Here is a 20,593-nt window from a genome sequence, read left to right as displayed (position 1 = left end):
TTTGAGTAAGCTTCCCTCAGAGCTAGCAATTGTGGGGCAGTAAACACTGGTAGATTTTTAAATTATGAGAAGGATTTTAGACTTAGAATAGTGGGAACATACTTGAAAGAGTGGGTTCCATGTACAACATGCTCTTTGTAATAATGATCAGATATAGTAGATCAAAAGAGAGAAGGAGCCTGAATTAATACCATGGCTGTATAGCTACTGGAACTTTGATTATTGAAGCTATAGCTTAATGTGAGCGAATGAAGGATATATATTTTTAAAGCTATCATTCATCCTACTTAAGCTCTCAGGTGTTCTGACTCAGACTCACAATCATGGAAAAGAGATATAATAACTTTGTAATTAATTTGATGTGTGGAGTAGTGGAAAGGGAAGATTCCAAGCTAACTCAAAAAATTGAGTCAACTGGTGTAACACTATTTGAAGTTCAGAATCTTATGGGGTTCAGGGAGGATTTAGAAGGAGTTCAGTTTTCGGTTATGTCAACAATTGGAAATAACTGGACTACAACTCTAGAGCAAAGTTGAGAGTGGCCTAGACTTGTGAATTAAAACCATGAATGTAGATGAGCTCAATAAGAAAGACAATACAGAGAAAGCCAAATTCAATATTTGGGAGGATACTCATATATTAAATTGATGCACTAACAAGAAGAGAGAGAGGAAAAAGAAACTATCATTAGGTTAGAATAAGGTCTAGTTATATCATAACCATTCTGAATTAAATAATTTGTTTAATTGGAATTGTTTTTCTGCACCTAGAAATTTAAAATGAACTTACATATACTGTGACTGGTTTACATTTGAATTAATAGCATTAGACTAACACTGTCTATGGCACCAAAATGCCTTTAAAAAATTAATATGGAATTAAGAAGAAATCACTATTTTCAATAATTTGTGTAATGTATTTGTTTTCCCACAGTTTCTAATGTGTCTTCTTCCCCAAGACCTATCTCTTCCTCGTTTTACTTCTTTTTGGCAACATTGCTTTCAAAACTCAAGCATTTATAATAGCTCGTTCTGGCATTAGTCTTTGAACCAACTGAAATTGTTATTTCTGAGGTTACTGTTATCCCTTTATTTCCAAATCCCTAATCTTAGTCTTGATCCTTTTCGGTTGTTTGGTATCATTTTGTGATGATTTCAGTTAATGTCTATCCACATCTTTTCCTAAGGAATTGATTATTTACCTGACAAAATCTGAAGGATCCCCTTCATGTTTTGTTTTATGTTTTTTCCCTCCCCAGCATATTCTCTCTGTTTCTTTTCACCCCAGCCCACTCCAGGTTCAGTTCTTTACTCTCTATACTCTCTCTAGATGTATTTTAATGACACTCTTGGTTCTCCAGCCTTATCTTTCTGGGGGGGGGAGTCAATTTTACTAATCATTATATGTGTCCTACTTCACTGTTAATAGTACTTGGCATTGTGAGTTATCTGAAGCAGTAGAAGGACTTGGCTCTGTTCCTCATAACTAGAAGAATTGGAGAAGTCCATTAGTGACAAAGCTCCTTCCATGGTGGGTCTCTTGAAAGATATTTCAATGAATTTCATTCAGAATTCCTAAAAGTAGCTACAGACTTGAGGGAAAACAACTACTTTGTGCACATCATTTTTAATATTCTGATTTAGTGTGAGCTTGAAGGAGAGAATATCACTTTGATCTGGTCTCTACATGTGGTTCAAAGGTTTGGGGAAAACACTGTGAAATACACATAATATGACCAAAAGAACAATGAAAAAAATCCAAGAGAATATTTTTAGTTATCTTCCCTCACTTGATGAAAGATAAGAAAGGATTAATCCAGGGCTGGTTTCTACTTATACTGTCTTGTACTAAGATGAATGCTGAAGGGTCCAAGTACTAGAGAAAGCACAGTAATGATGGTGCACAGAAATTCCTGAAAGCTGGAGAGAAACTCAAATTGCTGTTGCTAATCAGTCTTTTTAGCTATGAACTCTCTGAATGGCTTGAAAAGAATCTTTAGAGGAATACTTGATATTGCTATCCAAATTGAAAGGAGAGAAATATGTTGTACAAGACGAAGTCTTCTATGAAGAGAAGGCTTTTGAATGATTCCTGCAGAATTACTTTGTAACGCTGTTGTAAGGCAGAAGATACCCCAACAATATTAGGGTCCCCAGGTTGGTGTCGTGACATGGTGAAAATTCGCACACTCATTTTGTCTCCAACGTAAGGGGCAAAGATTTATCATGTCAGGGGCTAAGTTCCAAGGGAATTTAGCAAAGAATCTCAAGCAAGAAGATAATGTCATAGGGGGAAAAAAAAGATTTAGGGTTATCAAGTCACTGATATTTTCATTTTATGAATAAAATAGAATTGAGGAGTGGTCTTTGAGGTAGTTGAGGAGTTTTAAATTCTGAGAAACTTTGTTATTACTGACCAACCACTTTTCTGACAGCCAGCATTGTTTGTGGCACTCACAGGGCTGGTTAGCCTTAAGGTTATTGCTATATTCTTCCTAGGAGCTACACCACATCAGTAAGAAGAGATATCTAAGCCTTTCCCAGAGAATGGTAAAAGTAGTGGTAGCTGAAAACTTTTAATGAAATTGTGAATTCTAATAAAGATTTTCTAATAGAATTTTTTACCCCCATTGGGATTATTTGCAGAAACTTTGGAACTCAGGGACAGAAAGTTGGGAGAGAAGTTCAACAAAGATCTAAATATTGTCAAAACAAAGACAGATGTATCCAATAATGTGGTTTCCCTATCCTACTTCTCCACAACCAGTAATAATTGAAATTCTTAAAAAGGAGAAGATGGCTATGAAATCAGTGATTTTATTAGCTACCTATAAGGAAAAATCTACAAATCGCTCTGTAATCAAAGAGAAAAAAAAAAAAAACCACGAAGAAGAGAAAAGATCATAAAGGAGCAGTCAACACGGATCGCTTTGTATTAGTCCTTTGCCATTGATGGGGCAACAAGTGGCTCTGGGTAAGCATTCAGCATAGATCTCATTCCTATTTGATTTCCTCATGTTTTTTTAAGAGCACTGTTAGTAAAAACACTAGGGCCAGTTGATATTACTGGAAATCATATTTAGAAATCATTTATATGGGGGGAATATTGTGGGGTTAGAGAGGGTTGAATTGGACAATTCATCATTATTTGTTCCTGTCATCTTAGCAAATCTGACAGGTGTGTAGTGGTATCTCAGAGTTGTTTTAATTTGCATTTCTCTGATCAGTAGTGATTTAGAATACTTTCATATGAGTGGAAATAGTTTCAATTTCATCATCTGAAAATTGTCTGTTCATATCCTTTGACCATTTATCAATTGGAGAATGGTTTGATTTCTTATAAATTAGAGTCAGTTCTCTATATATTTTGGAAATGAGGCCTTTATCAGAACCTTTAACTGTAAAAATGTTTTCCCAGTTTGTTACTTCCCTTCTAATCTTCTTTGCATTAGTTTGCATTTGTTTGTACAAAAACTTTTTAATTTGATGTAATCAAAATTTTCTATTTTGTGATCAATAATGATCTCTAGTTCTTCTTTGGTTACAAATTCTTTCCTCTTCCACAAGTCTGAGAGGTAAACTATCCTATGTTCCTATAAACTGTATTTATGATCTCATTCTTTATACCTAAATCATGGACCCATCTTGATCTTATCTTGGGTATATGGTGTTAAGTGTGGGTCCATATCTAATTTCTGCCATACTAATTTCCAGTTTTCCCAGCAGCTTTTGTCAAATAATGAATTCCTGTCCCAAAAGTTGTGATCTTTGGGTTTGTCAAACAGTAGATTGCTATAGTTACTGATCATTTTGTCCTGTGAACCTAACCTATTCCACTGATCAACTGATCTATTTCTTAGCCCATACCAAATGGTTTTGGTGACTGCTGCTTTATAATATAGTTTTAGATATAGTTATAGATCAGATACAGCTAGGCCATATTCATTTGATCCACCTTCATTTGATTTTTTTTTTTTTTCATTAATTCCCTTGAAATTCTCGACCTTTTGTTCTTCCATATGAATTTTGTTATTTTTTTTTTTTTTCTAGATCATTGAAATAGTTTCTTGGGAATCTGATTAGTATAGCACTAAATAAATAGATTAGTTTAGGGAGTATTGTCATCTTTATTATATTCACTCAGCCTATCCAAGAGCACTTAATGTTTTTCCAATTATTTAAATCTGGCTTTATTTTTGTGGCAAGTGTTTTGTAATTTTGCTCATAATTCCTGACTTTGGTAGATAGATTCCCAAATATTTTATACTATCAACAATTATTTTGAATGGAATTTTTCTTTGTATCTTTTGCTGTTGGATTTTGTTGGTGATGTATAAAAATGCTAAGGATTTATGTGGATTTATTTTGTATCCAGCAACTTTGCTAAAGTTGTGAATTATTTCTAATAACTTTTTATTAGAATCTCTGGGGTTCTCTAAGTATATCATCATATCATCTGCAAAGAGTGATGGTTTGGTTTCCTCATTACCTACTCTAATTTCTTTAATCTCTTTCTGGACTCATATTGCTGAGCTAGTGTTTCTAATACAATATTGAATAGTAATGGTGATAGTGGGTAACCTTGTTTCACTCCTGATCTTACTGGGAAAGGTTCTAGTTTATCCCCTTTACATATGATGCTTGCTGAGGTTTTAAATAGAGAAAGCTTATGTTAATTGATGCATAATATATTGGGCAGAACCAGAAGTAGGTTGGCAAATCTTGTGTATTATCTTCTACTTCTCATTCTCACCTCACTTATCCAGGCAGTTACTGCATCTTGTTGTTTTTGCCTCTATAACCCCAACCCCAACATCTATCCCCTTCTAGCCAATCTCATGATTCTGGCCCTTTTTGAGTCTTATATCCCTACATTAGCGCTCTCTCTCTTCTCACTCCATCTTCTACACAGTACCTGACATGTAATAGGTGCTTAATAAGTGTTTATCGATTGACACAAATAACAAAGTATTTTCTCTAAAGTGCAGGTACTGATCATGTCACCTGCCTACGCAATAAACTCCTTGTTGGCTTCCTTTTGTTTCTGGAATCAAATATTTTTATTTCATACTTCCAATTAAAATTTCTTGTTCATATATTTTATAATGTACATTATAACACTATGACAGTCCAGTAATACATTTATTTATTAATTTATCAATCATGTAAATGTACACATCGAGGTGCTTGATCACAAAGATTTTATTGGTAAGAATAGTGGGACCAAAAGAGGCAGGAGGGCCTCTGGCTTCACTTTAAAATGGTACTATTAGGCTCTTTTAAGAAGAGGTGTCAAGCAGTCTGTAGCACATGCATTGGAGTAACGAAGACCTAAATTTAAATCTAGTTTCAGAAGCTGGATACTGATGAGAGTAAAACTCTGTATAACCTGAGTGAACCTTGTAAAATTATGTAAAATCACCAAAAAATGTCTCCTTTGATCTATAAACCCAAATGGTCTTGCATCCTCTTGCAGCAAGATAAACTCTCTTGGGGGAAGTCACAACTCCAGGCAAGATTTCACATTCACCTGAGATTTCCCTTAGACTATTGTTTTGTGATTTTAAATAGGTTCAGATTCGCTCTTATAAATGATGCTCTCTCACAATAGTCAAAAGTAAAAGTAAAATTTAATCATACAATGCAAGGAATAGATTGCTTACTGTAACAGCTCATATAACATAAAACACAGAAGATTATTAATATAATAATAGTAGAGAAGGATAAAGAAAACATCACCAATTCGGGGGAGCACCGACTCTGGAAATCTTGGCTGGGGAATCCCTGTCTAGCAGCCTCTGAGTCCTGAAATGGGAAAATCCCAGGCAGATCGTCATCTCCATGGGTGAGATTCCAAAGAGGCTTAGGGCTTGCTAGTTTATATAGGACTTTAGGCAAAGAAGGTATGCAGCCAACTTAAGTAATTAGTTTAGCATAGCAACTTTGCACATGTGGCAAATGTGTGACTGAGGAATAAGATCATGAGTTGATTCTGTCAGTTATCTATGAATTAGAACAGGAAACAGACTGTCTTTGGAGCATATTTTAGCAAGATTATGCAAGAAGGGGGTAGCCATGTCCCCTCAAGCATACAGTTCCAGGAGGGGCTAGTTCCTGAAATTACTATACAGATCTGTCAGCTTGATTCAAGTCATAAAGTTCACAGAGTGGTCAAGTTTTCATGAGGCTTATATACTTCAGTCCTCATATTTTGGAGTGAACTTACTTTATATAAAGAAATCTCAATTCTTGATTCACTCATGCACAAAATGAGCCTTCAGAAAATGATTCTTTGCAGATCACTTCTTTTTTGAGAATGATATGCCGCCAAGAGAATCCCTTTTGGTGCTTTTTTAACAATAAAGCTTTTTCCATAGCCTTTGGGTTTAGCCACCCCTGAACTCTGGGCCTTAGAGAATGAACCTCACCCATTCCTGCCTAACCTCTACATATGTACCCTCATCCCTCATCATTACTAGTTGAATGACCCTGGGCAAGTCATTTAACCTCAATTGAGGATACTGAGGCCCAGAGAGGTGAGATAGCTTGCCTAACTATTAATTGTGGCTAATATATTATCTCCTTAATAATAACAGTCAATAATAGGTAGGATTTAAATTCAAATCCTGTAACTCCAAATCCACTGTCCCTTCCCCTGTGCCGGATTATTCAGTTATGTTAATGTGCATCAATTTTACACAAAAGGAAAGTTAATTGAGTTTTTGTCCACTTTGGCCATTTTAAATTATAGAAACTCTGTCTATCCTCAAAAGGGAAAAGGAATGAGCATTTATTATGTTCCTACTGTGTGCTAGACACTATGGACATCAGGGAGATGATACCATGACATGCAAATACATTGGATTTCAAGTGAGGGAGAGCTGTACAAAATCATTTGCCTCACTTTCCCCTCTAGAGCCATCTAGGCTCAGTGTCCAGATACAGATCAGGATGACTGAGCATAGGTCTGTCTACATTGGGAGCCCTTGGCCTTTTTAAGGTAAGGTCTTAAACAGGTCTTATATAAATCTGAAAAGGGATAGACTCTTTCTGGTAAAAATAAATGATTGCTACTTAAATTCTGAGTTCTGGTATTGTACTTACAGCTAATTTACTGTGATCTTGAGCAAGACTTAATTTAGCGGCCCATCACACATCCAAGTGAAAGAACTATATTGTATACTTTACCTAATGTTATATAGATGGTGACAAAGCCTGGTGTAATAACTAGATTTCTTGGTATCAGTCAAGTCCAATGTTCTTTCCACTATGTAACATCCCTTCTTGAGCATAAAGTCTGAAAAGTGCTATGTGGGTTATGTTTTTCCTCTTTAACCTATACGGGAATATCAGTAAGGAATGAAAATAAAAGTTTTCATTTGTTTGACCAATAAACCTTTATTAGGCAGTAGTCTTGTTCTACTTGAAGTATCTTTCAAAGGGAAAATAACAGGTTTTACAGACTTTTCAGTGAAATTTCTAGGCTGACCACAATCAGAACTTTTCTTAGCAATGGCAAAAGACATTAAGAAAATAGAATTAGATTACTTGTATTTTTGTTTCTTTGGCCTATCAAAGTGTTTTTTTTAGCTGTTTATTTGTTTGTTTTTTGCTGAGGCAATTGAAGTTAGGTGACTTGCTCAGGGTCACACAGCTAGAAAGTGTTAAGTGTCAGGAGGACTCAGGTTCTCCTGAATTCAGGGCTTGTGCATTACTGCATTACCTAGCTGCCCCTTGTGCCACCTAATTGCCCCTAAAGTGATTTCAGAGATGAAACCCTGCTACTTCCAAAGTCTCTTAAGCATTCAGTTATGATAGGAAGGACGAAATACTAGAGGAGAATGAGTGAGAACTAAATAGAAAAGTTATCTAGTTGTCTTAAAGTAGGCAATTTAGGATAATTTAGAATCTTTTCTCTGCAGCTTTTAAAATTGTTTATTAACAATGTCTGTGCCTTTTGAACTCTTAATATTTTCACATTTGCATTTCAGCAGTGGCCAGCAACTTTGCAGTCTAGCACACGAAATTTTCACTTTACTGTCAGTGGAGAAAAACGGTCTTCAGCTAAGGTTTCAAATTCAGTAAGTTCACTTATTTTTTTATTGATGTATTGTAACACTGCCTTGGAATTAGATTTTATCATAGTGTTGATAATGTGTTGGTGCATGTATGAATTTGAGATGATGGAGGTTGTATATATAGATCCAAAACTGAAGTATCACAGAAATAAATATCAGATGAAGAGTAACAAGTAAAACTGCTTAGAGCTAGTTTTACTTTTATAATTCAAATTGCTGCTTACTTAAAAGACAGATTGCATTTAATAAGTTTTTGAATGCCACCAAAAAGTAAAGAATAAGTTTATTTAATAGTTATTTTCATAGTTTGTGAAATCTCATTTAATTTCTACAATGTGATAATGCTTGAATTCGGTTGACTAAAAGTTACTTTTCAATTGTTTGGCAAAATTGATGCCCCAGGGGCTTATCTTTAGAGATTCTTTAAAAGTATACTAATATAACTTTAGGGTGAATCATTTAATAGACTCTAAGATAGGTTGACTATGGTGCAATTTCATTGTACTTCCTTCAAACAGGATTGGGTTTTGTAGTAATCAGAATTTTATAAACTTATAAAAAGAATAGTTTTGGTGATAGTTTTCTTTTGAGGAGAAGGGACAATGGGGGAGTTCATGTCATAATTTTAATAAGTACTAAGAATAGTCCATTAAATTGCTTTAAATAAATACTTTAAAAATATTTAATATTTCCCACAAAAATTAAAGTCTTTGTATACAAATTTTAGATTACTCTGATTGAGGATTTATGTCTCTGTCCCTGAAAAGTTGCCTGGTTCCCTAGAATAGCTCTTTTCTCAATGTGGGAGAGAGGGTAATAGTGTCTTTCTCAGTGAGGTGCTGGGGAGGAGTTGATGGGAGTAGTGTGGTGTTAGTTATTTTTCGTTGCCCAAATACTTACCATATCCATGATAACACTTTGTTATCCTGAAAGTATTTAGTATGTTTACGGACTTTGTTGATTATTAATAACAACAATTCACATTTTACATAGCAGTTTTAAATTTTAGAAAGTTTTGTTCATATCAATTCTGTTGAAGTAGTTTATAAAATTCAGTTTTGCTTTTTTAGTTTCTTAAAGGCTTTTAATTCAGATAGTCACTGAAATGCAGCAATAATTAAAATCTCAACACCATAATGAATCTAATACTTAATAAATTAACTTTTTTTTTTACTAGATTTCCACAGAGTATCCTGTAGTAGACCATGAATTCGATGCAGTGGTAGTGGGCGCTGGAGGGGCAGGTTTACGAGCTGCTTTTGGACTTTCTGAAGCTGGGTTCAATACAGCATGTGTTACAAAGCTTTTCCCCACCAGATCACATACTGTTGCAGCACAGGTAAGGAAAATTAGATAGCTAGGTTTTAAAATCTTAATTTAGTAGAATGAGTTTTGTTGTTTTTTTCCTGAGGCTGGGGTTAAGTGACTTGCCCAGGGTCACACAGCTAGGAAGTGTTAAATGTCTGAGACCAGATTTGAACTCTGATCCTCCTGAATTCAAGGCTGGTGCTCTATCCACTGCGCCACCTACCTGCCCCCCCTAGAATGAATTTTGAACTTAAAAATCATTTGCCATTAGATAAAACTACAAGGAGAGATTAAAGCACTGTAACCAGCCAGGTATTCATTTTTTTATGATTACCTGGTATTAAATGTACTTAAACCTTGTATTTTTTTTTTTTTATGTAAACAGTATAATATAAGGAGTATTTTGCCATAAACTGGAAAAATTTTTAAATATCATAAAGACAAAATTTTAGACTTCACAAATTATCTGTTGGAAGAATAAAAGAATATCCTAGTAAAATTGGATTGGTAGATATTGTGAATGACTTTTGAGAAAAATGCCTTTATTTTCAGGGAGGAATCAATGCTGCTTTGGGAAACATGGAGGAAGACAACTGGAGATGGCATTTTTATGACACTGTAAAAGGTTCTGATTGGTTGGGTGATCAGGACGCAATTCATTACATGACAGAGCAAGCACCTGCTTCAGTAGTTGAGGTAAGACCAAAATTTATGCTGTTATATTAGTACTGTATTTTATTATCATCTAATATGCTATTAGTTTCCACTGATTAAAACAGAAAATATTTAAAATATTAAAAAATATTTGTTAAATATTTAAGATAGAAAAAGATGATTAGTCAGGGATGAAATAATGAATTCATTCAATAAAGAAATATGTTCTCCATTATCTTCACAATATAGTTTTAATAAGAAAATTGTTCTGTCTCCTTTATTGTCTTACATTGAGTTCTATAAAAGATTTCATTTAAAGCTTTGTAACATCCCTCTGAATATTGACTAAAACGTTAACATTGGAGTGATTTTATCTGTTCTTTTCCTAGATTGTAACAGAAGCAAATTTAAGCAATTTAAGTAGCAAATTATCTATGGATTTTGTTTAATAGTAAAACTGAAGGTAATGTTTTTGTAAATATTCTTACATTTAACAGTTGGAAAATTACGGCATGCCATTTAGTAGAACAGAAGAAGGAAAGATTTATCAGCGAGCATTTGGTGGACAGAGCCTAAAATTTGGGAAAGGGGGACAAGCTCATCGATGCTGTTGTGTAGCAGACAGGACCGGTCATTCTTTGTTGCACACTCTATATGGAAGGGTAAGAGAACCCCTGAAATGAGAGCTAGCCATTCCACAAATGAAAGAGTCCGTAGACTTCATCAGACTGCCAAAGGGATAACAAAGGTTAAGAATTCTCGTATTGGAGGTATAAGAAGGCTTGGGTAAAAATTCATGAGTGATTTAGTATAAAATTGTGAAAATCTACTAGAAACTTAAATTAAAACATAGTGTTCTGACCTTGAAGTTATAAAGTGGTTCCCAAGCTTTTTAGTGACACATCTTTTAGAAAAAAAATGTTTTGAGCATATATCCTCAGTATATATTTATGAATTAAATACATATACTATTCTACTAATATGGACATAAAACAGACACAAGAAATCAATTTAAAAATTTGCAGATATCTTTGGTCTCACTACAGTATTATTATTTGTTAATTTATTGAGCTCAATTGGATCAAATATGCTTCATTACTTTTTAAAATTTTGGTTTAATACTTGTGATAGTGATCAAATGGCCTGGTTTTAAGTTCATTTTATTTTAATACTTGATTTTAATGATTATTAGCTGAGAAAATTGCTTCCATGCTTTGCTTGTTCTGCCTACTAAAGTATGATACTAATTTTTCAATTTCCTTTACCAATGATGCAATTGAAATGCAGTTATGCAATTGAAAACTTGTGAATTTTCCCTAGTGTTAATCAGGGAAACTTGATGTCAGTGGTTTGTTTCTAGAAACTATTCAGAATTCTCATATATATATATATTCTCATATATATATATGTATATGTCTTTAATTACTTTATTTTTTTCTTGTTATTAATTTTTTAAATGCACGTTTCTTTATGAATCATGTTGGAAGAGAAAAATCAAAAGGGAAAAATCACTAGAGGGGGGGAAAAAAGAACTTAGTATGTGTTTGATTTACATTCAATCTCCACAAATCTGTTTGTGGATGCAGATGGCGTTTTCTATCCAAAGTTTATTGATATTGCTTTGGATCACTGAACCACTGGGGAAAACAAGTCTTTCTTAGTTGATCATTGCAATCATTTTTTAAATTTTTATTTTTTTATTAACTTTATAATTATAACATTTTTTGATAGTACATATGTTTTTTACATTATCCCTTGTACTCCTTCTGTTCTGAATTTTTCCCCTCCTTACCTCCACCCCTTCCCCTAGATGGCAGGCATTCCCATACATATTAAATATGTTATAGTACATCCTAGGTACAATATATATGTGCAGAACCGAATTTTGTTGTTGGTGTTATTGCAAAGGAAGAATTGGATTCGGAAGGTAAAAATAACCTGGGGAGAAAAACAAACAAACAAAAATATTAACGTTTACACTCATTTCCCAGTGTTCCTTCTCTGGGTGTAGCTGATTCTGTCCATCATTTGATCATTGCAATCTTGCTGTTATTATGTACAATCTGTTCCTGGTTCTGCTTGTTGTTGTTAATAGCTTTTTATCTTTCAAAATAGATGCAATGAAAATAGTTGTTTTTTTTAATTGTAGCAGGTTTATTTGTTTTTAATACACATTGCTTTATGAATTATGTTAGGAGAGAAAAATCATCAAAAGGGAAAAGCCATGATTTTTAAAAAAATACGTGAACATGGCATATCATGTATATTTTTTAACAAATGGGTTCAAAACCTACTGAAACTTCATTTGAAAGATTTTTTTTTTTTTTAACAGGTTTGAAAATTCTGATTTTCAGGGTGGGTTGAGTGTCTTTGTATGTGTTTGTAGTCTATTCATGATACATTTTTTTAAACTTTTTTTTTTTAATCTCATTCTAATTCTAGCTAATATCTCAAGGGCAAAATTAATCAGTAATAATAATAATGGATGTAGACCCATATTTCAGAGAATTTTGGTCATTTTGATTTTTCTGACTGACTTTTTGTCATATTTGATTAGATCATCATGATTTTTTTCCCTCAATCCTGTTAAGACCTAATACTAGGAGTAAGAGAAGTATCACCTTTGCCAGTGCCTACTGTGTATAAATTATAATATATTGGAATATTTATCAGTCACCTGCTATATCCCTGGCACTCTGCTAATGTAAAAAAAGTGGCTTAGGGTGTCATACAGAGCAAGTGAAATAAACCCCATGTATTGAAATATTAATATAGTTTAATTTTTTTATACAAATACAAATTTAAGTTCTAATATTTTCTTGTCATACTTCAGCTGATACCTTCATATATTTGTATTATTTATCAATTGCCTTTTATTTAATGATGTTATATATAATTTATATGTACTTAAATATGTATATTTTGTTTCATTTGACACATTGAATTTCTTTGAGAAAAGATTATTTTCATTTTTTTTATCTTTATATCACCACTACCTAGTATAGTGCTTAGCAGGTAGTAGGAACTTAATAATGTTTACTGATTGTCTGTTATTCCACTTTGGAGACTGTTGTTTAAAAGTTCTTATACTATAAAAAGCAACATTCAAGCAATAATATTTTGGTGCTTCATGGATTTTCTTGGCAAAAGATTTTTTTTTTTTAAATCAATAAAAATTCAGGTTGAGTAAGGTATTTTAAGATTCTTCTATCTCTCAACACTTAACATGACTTGTGTTGTGATGTACTTTTGTTCAATCTAAAAATTAAGATTTATAGATCATGAAGAACTTGAATCCACTAGGCTCAATGTAATTTTTATCAGTCTGAACCTTTTTTGAGGGTAAATATGTAGGTAAAGGATTTGAAATTCTCAGTTCTTATTAAATGGCAACTACAAATTTCATTCTGCCACTTGAGTATTTTAGTATTTATCCTTTGATAAATGTCTATAATGTACTTTCTGGTTAAACGCACATACCAATCAGGTAAAGGTCATGTGCCAACACTAGGGACCATGACCAAAGGTATTAAGCTAAATTTGCTTGTCCAGTGACATTTAACTGTATCCAGATTCTGGATCTACTACAGTTCTTCTAGTGTTTTGAGGAATATCTTGAATTCTCTTTCAAAGAGAGTAGACAGATGCTTTTTTAATGTAGAAATAATTAACCTTCAGCATTCTAGTAGACTCCAAAGTAATACTCTCTTATGGTATCCCTATAGGATTGAAAATACACTTTTCTATTATATAGTATTATTATCATTGTTTTTTTTTCCCCCCTGAGGCTGGGGTTAAGTGACTTGCCCAGGGTCACACAGCTAGGAAGTGTTAAGTGTCTGAGACCAGATTTGAACTCGGGTCCTCCTGAATTCAAGGCTGGTGCTCTATCCACTGCGCCATCTAGCTGCCCCCATACAGATACCTTGCGTAAAGCACATTAATAATGATAACGGGGCAGCTAGGTGGCGCAGTGGATAGAGCACCAGCCTTGAATTCAGGAGGACCCGAGTTCAAATCTGGTCTCAGACACTTAACACTTCCTAGCTGTGTGACCCTGGGCAAGTCACTTAACCCCAGCCTCAGGGGAGAAAAACCCAAAGTATCTGTATTTTGAAAGAATTCCTACCACTTGTTCCTTATCTATCCATAATATTATTCCCATGTGTATTTTTACTAATTCTAGGACTGCCATATTAAAATCATGTTGGAAAAATTCAGCAGATGGATCTTAATTACTGCCTCAACTGATCCAAATAGGATGTTGGCTAGTACTAGTAATGCATTTAACACATTTAAAGCATAATTGAAAATATTTTACTAATTATTTTTCATTTTTAGTCTCTGAGGTATGATACTAGTTATTTTGTGGAATATTTTGCCTTGGATCTTTTAATGGAAGATGGGGAGTGCCGAGGAGTAATTGCATTGTGCATAGAAGATGGGTCCATACATCGTATAAGAGCAAAGAATACAGTTATCGCAACTGGGTAAGAATGTGAAAACTATTTTGCATAGAGAAGATTTTATAACTTTGCTTATAGAATCATAGAGTCAGAAAGACTTAATAATTTGGTTTAACTCTTTTATAAAGAAATAAACATTCAAGATCATATAGCTATGTGCTATGTACGTTAAGAACCCTCTCTTTTCTATGAGGAAATACCAGCTATTCTGTATTATAAGTCTCTACTTAATATCTAATGAATATATTTTCCAGGGGTTATGGGCGTACCTATTTTAGCTGTACTTCTGCTCATACAAGCACAGGAGATGGCACAGCTATGGTTACACGAGCAGGCCTTCCTTGTCAAGACTTAGAATTCGTGCAGTTCCATCCCACAGGTATGAAATTATTAACTTGATCAAAAGTAGAAGTTAATCACACAATATAAGCTTCTTTAAAAGAACATTTAAAATACATAAAGACATTAAGATTCAAAAATTTGCGGTTTCAGTGCAGCTGGGTGGTATAGTGAATAGAACACCAACCCTGAAGTCAGGAGGACTTGAGTTCAAATAAAAAAAAGCTTAGTCACTTAATACTTCCTGAGTGTATGACCCTGGGCAAGTCACTTAATCCCAATTGCCTTGGGGAGGGGGGAATGTTATGGGCATAACATTTAATGATCACTTACACTGATGCTCAATAATTATGTGATATGGCTAGTGCTTTAGAAGAACTCAGGGCTAGAATAGTGAGGAAGCTTGCTTTAAATAAGAGTAAGATTTGCATTACTAGTACTAGCCAACATCCTATTTGGATCAGTTGAGGCAGTAATTAAGACCCATCTGCTGAATTTTGCTAATAGAGCAATATGTAGGTTGATATAGACATTGATGTAAGCACTTACTATACAGACTATTTTATATAGAGGAATAGTGCAAGCAAAGGCACTGAAATATATACTATATAAGTGGGTATGGGCGATATGTAGGGCATAATGAGACCGATGTAATTGGATTAAAAGAAATATTTAATTTGTGGGAAATTCTGAATTCTCAAACCAAAGTAGGATTAGGGTAGGGCCAGATTCTGGAGCACTTTAAAAGATACACAAAGCTGTTTGACCAGTGTGGTGAGCAATTAGAGGATCATTCAGAAGAGCATGATGAAAAGAGTGCTTTTGGAGCCTTATTCTGATTGCAGTAAGATGGGAGACTGAAAAACCATATAGAAGACACTTAAAATTTTCTAATCTTGAGATGAAATAAGCCTATGCAGGGTGACATCTTTAAACCTTGGGAAGTAGGAAAATTAACAAGCTAAGAAGATGCGTGAGGGCATGGAGATATGGGGGCTGCTAAATCAGAGATTGCAGAAGAATTGTTAGGATACAGTCCATTAAAGCATTTTTAAAAAATGATTAAAATAGAACAAAAAGAAATAAAGAAAAGCAGAACAGCTTTGAAAGTTTTAGGTTGAATGCATTATTAACTTAAGGGGAGAAACTTATTGTCTGTACTAAGACTTTTGAGGCCGTATAATAGATTTGTAGTTTCACCTTAAATCCTTTCTTATTCTGTTCTACTTTGCATTGAAAAGGCTCATTTTATTTGGCACTTATTAAGTTCAGAATTTTAAAAATAAATATATTATAGCTATCTGGTTAACTGATGAAGTTTTAAATCTCTTACCTTCACTTTATTTTTCCTCTTGTTGGGGATAGGAGACAAAGAGAATACTTTTAATGTAGTCTTCATTGAGTTATATGAAGTCCAATCTTTTGTTTTATTCCTATCTAAAATAGGTTGCACATAAAAGAATGTTGTAAGAAGAGAAATCAATTTCAAAGCATTTCTTAGGCAATGTGACTTTTAAAAATCCTTAATCTAAATTTTTAACTAAATATGCCTGCTTTTTCCTCATTACGTAGGTCCCTGGTCACCTAACGTTTTTCCTCCCTGCCAATTTTAGATTTTTCTTCCTCTTCTAATAATGTACTGTTTTTTCTTTTATCTTTTCTTCATTCTTAATTCTGTTTTCGGTCTAGTGGTACTTATGTTCTTTTTGTCCTTATTCCTTTCCCCAAAATTGGTTTTAAAGGAGCATATTCAAATTGAATTTTCAGAACTTCTGATTCTTTCATTGCAAATGATTCATTAATGTGTTTTGTTGTTTTGTAGGCATATATGGTGCTGGCTGTCTTATCACAGAAGGATGTCGTGGAGAAGGAGGCATTCTTATTAATAGTCAAGGTGAAAGATTTATGGAAAGATATGCACCTGTTGCAAAAGATTTGGCTTCCAGGGATGTTGTATCTCGTTCTATGACTGTTGAAATCCGTGAAGGAAGGTTTGTTTAATTTTCAGAGATGTCCATATATATTTCTGATTATTACTTGAAGTGAGCATTTCATGAATAGAAAGAATGAATTTCATGCTTTAATGTAGTATCACTTAATTTCATGAAACGGGGCTTTGTTCTTGCTGTTCTTGCCATTATTGTTTATAACCTTTAAAAAAGAGTCTTCTATTTAGTTCTTCTCTGTCTAATATCTGCTACCTTTCTGTATTTATTGTTTTTTGTATGCTCATATTTAGTTGACATTTTCAATGAATAAAATTTTCCATATAAGTGAATTTTCCATACAGCCAAAGCCTATTTTTGAGTACTCAAGTTGTTGAAGTTAAATTTGTCCATTTTTATGGAAATAGTTCTAAACTATATTATATTCAGAGCATATTCAACCTAATACAGCATTTTCTCTAGGACCCTATTGTGATACAGCAATGGCCTTGGAGAGAGGTATTTGTTCCCTTTCTATAAATGGCTTCAGTCTCCTGGATTCTCACCTCAATTCATTTTTTTTTTTTTTTTGTCATTCTTTGATATCCTATTGTCATCTTTTGAGCTTTGCATTTTCTGCTTCTATGTACTGCTTTATCTTAACATTTGTTTTTCTGGGTGAAAAATCTAATGGCAGCTTAATGTATGATGCTGTTCTGCTATCCAGGTTGATAGGTATTATTCTAACATGAATTGCCATTATTCCAAAATGCAAACTTCTACTTATCCAGGTGTTTTTATTTTAAATCTGATTGGAAAGTGGGGCCTAAGTGCACAATTAATCTGTGGCACAGGTCTCTAAAGTCTTATTCCTTGTAAAATCACTCCTCACTTTCCTTGTGGTAATCAGCACGTATAGCGCACACACTTACACACACACACACACACACACACACACATATATATGTATCACATATAGCATGAGCCTGGGCCAGGCTGAGCCATATATATATCACATATAGCATGAGCTTGGGCCAGGCTGAGCCATAGTCACAGGATCATAGGATGGAGCCTCAAGCCATCAAATACTAGTCCTCACTTTATAGACAATAACAGTGGAGTTCAGAGACATAGAGGGATTTGTCCATGGTCACAGCACTGGATTTGAACCCAGATCCTCTGACAAAAGAGCCACTACTTGTTCTGCAGTTCTAAGCTGCTCTATCTATTTTCCAGTAGGATCTTTATATCAACCTGTCTTGAACTCCAAAATTTTCAGACAAACCCCAATAGGCTGCATCTTAGTCTTATGGAAATCCTTAAGAATCCTTCTTTAATAACTGGTCCAACCCAGCCATGTCTTCCTTTCCTTCAGCCTGCTTAGGTCAGTAGCACATTTGTAAACCTGACTTGTTTCAGTTCATATTCTAGTATAGCAAAAGAATTTTGGCAATCCCCTAGAATTTGACTGAAATACTAAGTTCATTCATTTAGGTTGTTATTATTAATATCCATTTTGTACAGAACACTATTCTTGGCATTGAAAAACAGATAATTTGGATAAAACATTGCTCTTGCCTTCATAGAACTTATAGTGAATTAGAAAACAAAATTTTTGAGATTAAAGAGGAAAGAGAACTATGTAAATAAAGGTATATGGTTGCAGGTTATCACAGAAGCATATTTGAAGACAGAAAATACTGATTTGGTTGTTAACTAGAGTACATGGAAAGGGAGTAATGTGAAATAAGGCTGGGAAAGTAATGCCAAGGGTTTTAAATGCTAAGCAAATTAATTTTTACTTGAAAAGCAGTATGGAGCCACTGGAGATTTTTGTGCACAGGAAACACCAGATTTGTGCAAAATAAAGTTATTCTTGTAGGAATGTGAAAGATAAATTGAGTGGAGGTAGGAAATCTGTTTTAAGAGACTTTTGAAATAGTTGACTTAGCTGTAATGAGACAAGGGGTGGTAGTGGATCTAGAGAAGAGAAAAATGAAAAATATTTATAGGGTGAATTAATGTAATACTAACTTACTGAATGGTGGAAGGGGGAGGGAAGGAGATTGGTTAAAGACAACCCTCAAATTGTAAATTTAGGAGACTTAGGAGACTGACATGTGTGGTTTTAGAAAATTTTATTTTTATTCTGAAAAATGATGTCTTTCCTTTGTTTAGAGGCTGTGGTCCTGAAAAAGACCATGTCTACCTGCAGTTACACCACCTACCTCCTGAGCAGTTAGCAACTCGCCTACCTGGAATATCAGAAACAGCGATGATCTTTGCTGGTGTGGATGTCACCAAGGAACCAATTCCTGTACTCCCTACTGTGCATTATAACATGGGAGGCATTCCTACAAACTATAAGGGGCAGGTAAGGATTTAAACTTAAGAATTGAACCCTTAAGAAAAAGGAAAAAGTTTTTAAAGTAGTAATGGTACAGTCAACTTATAATTTTTCATAAAAATTCTTTCATTTAATTAGATGAGTATGGATATTTATTCAACCAAATTTTGTGTCCCAGAGATCAGTACTTTAAATTGCTTATTGAAAACTATAATTGCTTCTTTAGAAATGACTTCTTTTTAAATGTTTATTCTGAGATGTTTAGTTTTGAGTATTTTTTTGTATCACAAGAGCATGATAAAGTTGACCAAGCATATTAATTTTTTAATTTGGGGTCATTGTCAGTACATTATGTCTCAGTGGTAATTTGCTTTGGTAAGTAGGCCCAGGGGAAAGGAAATACAATGGAGGTATACAAAATGTTTGATATTTTGATACTGTCCATGTGTGGGTGGGTGGGTGGGTGTGTACACACCCACACACATCTATTAATTAATCTAAACCAATTGTTCTGTTGTTTGAACAGGTTCTTAAACATGTGAATGGTGCAGATCAAATTGTACCTGGTCTTTATGCTTGTGGTGAAGCAGCATCTGCATCAGTACATGGTGCTAATCGACTAGGAGCAAATTCTCTTCTGGATTTGGTTGTCTTTGGTCGTGCTTGTGCCCTCAGTATTGCAGAAACATGCAGGCCTGGTATGTGTTTTGGCACCAGTCTAGCAGTCTCATTTGTTACAAATAAGGAGATAAAGGCCCAGACTGGTTAAGTTGTTTCATAATGTAAGTGATTATAGAATTTTAGTATATTAGAAATAGAAAATATGTTGGACATTATGTAGTTCAACCTCCTTCATTTTAGGAATGAAGAAATCATGAAAACTGTTTTTCTTTTAATATTGCAATCTATCCTCACCTGAAGGTTTTAAAAGTAAATTTCAGAACTTCCATAAGTTTTAGAATTTCACCTAATTGAATAACCTTGTAGTTTTATCAAAGTAAACCTTTATTTTTAAAATAATGAAAGTCTCAATACAGAAGAGGTTATTTCTGTTAAAAAAAAAAGTCATTAACATCAAGAAATGATTAAGAAATTATACTTCATGCTTAGCATTTCAGGTATAATATGAGCATTAGCTGTACTACAAAAGCTACTGAGTGTTCTCATCTGTTTCTTTTCTTACCTTCTGTTTGGGTATATGAACATTTCTTAGCATCTTTGCATTTGTGCCTCTGTACCCATATCATTTGTCTTTCTTTTTTTGTGTGTCTAGGTCTCTATGTGATATGTTATGTTATATAGACTGGGGTGGGTTGTTGTTTTTTAAATCATTAAAAATGATAAACTTTAGTTTTATATTGGCTAAATTAGAAAAGCAGAATATTTTAGATTTAAAGTCGATTAGTATTTTCTCTCTTTTTAAACTATTGTAAGTTCATGTCTTTGAATACAGAAAAGATTCTTTTGGATTAATTTA

At 33.8% G+C, this 20,593-nt stretch overlaps 1 protein-coding gene across 2 annotated transcripts in view; it reads left to right on the top strand.

Annotated features, from left to right (window-relative positions):
- The window catches only part of SDHA (succinate dehydrogenase complex flavoprotein subunit A), a 42,317-nt gene that overhangs the window by 4,230 nt on the left and 17,494 nt on the right, over window positions 1-20,593 (top strand). The window contains exons 2-10 of one of the 2 annotated variants that reach the window (XM_074279205.1): window positions 7,991-8,080; window positions 9,255-9,416; window positions 9,938-10,081; window positions 10,537-10,701; window positions 14,381-14,529; window positions 14,760-14,884; window positions 16,667-16,835; window positions 18,948-19,143; window positions 19,643-19,814. In XM_074279205.1, coding sequence (XP_074135306.1) covers window positions 7,991-8,080; window positions 9,255-9,416; window positions 9,938-10,081; window positions 10,537-10,701; window positions 14,381-14,529; window positions 14,760-14,884; window positions 16,667-16,835; window positions 18,948-19,143; window positions 19,643-19,814 — 1,372 coding nt within the window. The remainder of the gene's footprint in view (window positions 1-7,990; window positions 8,081-9,254; window positions 9,417-9,937; window positions 10,082-10,536; window positions 10,702-14,380; window positions 14,530-14,759; window positions 14,885-16,666; window positions 16,836-18,947; window positions 19,144-19,642; window positions 19,815-20,593) is intronic. The other variant, XM_074279206.1, reaches the window with a different exon arrangement.

Source organism: Sminthopsis crassicaudata, chromosome 1 (assembly GCF_048593235.1).
Source record: "Sminthopsis crassicaudata isolate SCR6 chromosome 1, ASM4859323v1, whole genome shotgun sequence".
Lineage (NCBI taxonomy): Eukaryota > Metazoa > Chordata > Mammalia > Dasyuromorphia > Dasyuridae > Sminthopsis > Sminthopsis crassicaudata.
This window is presented reverse-complemented; position numbering and strand designations above follow the sequence as displayed.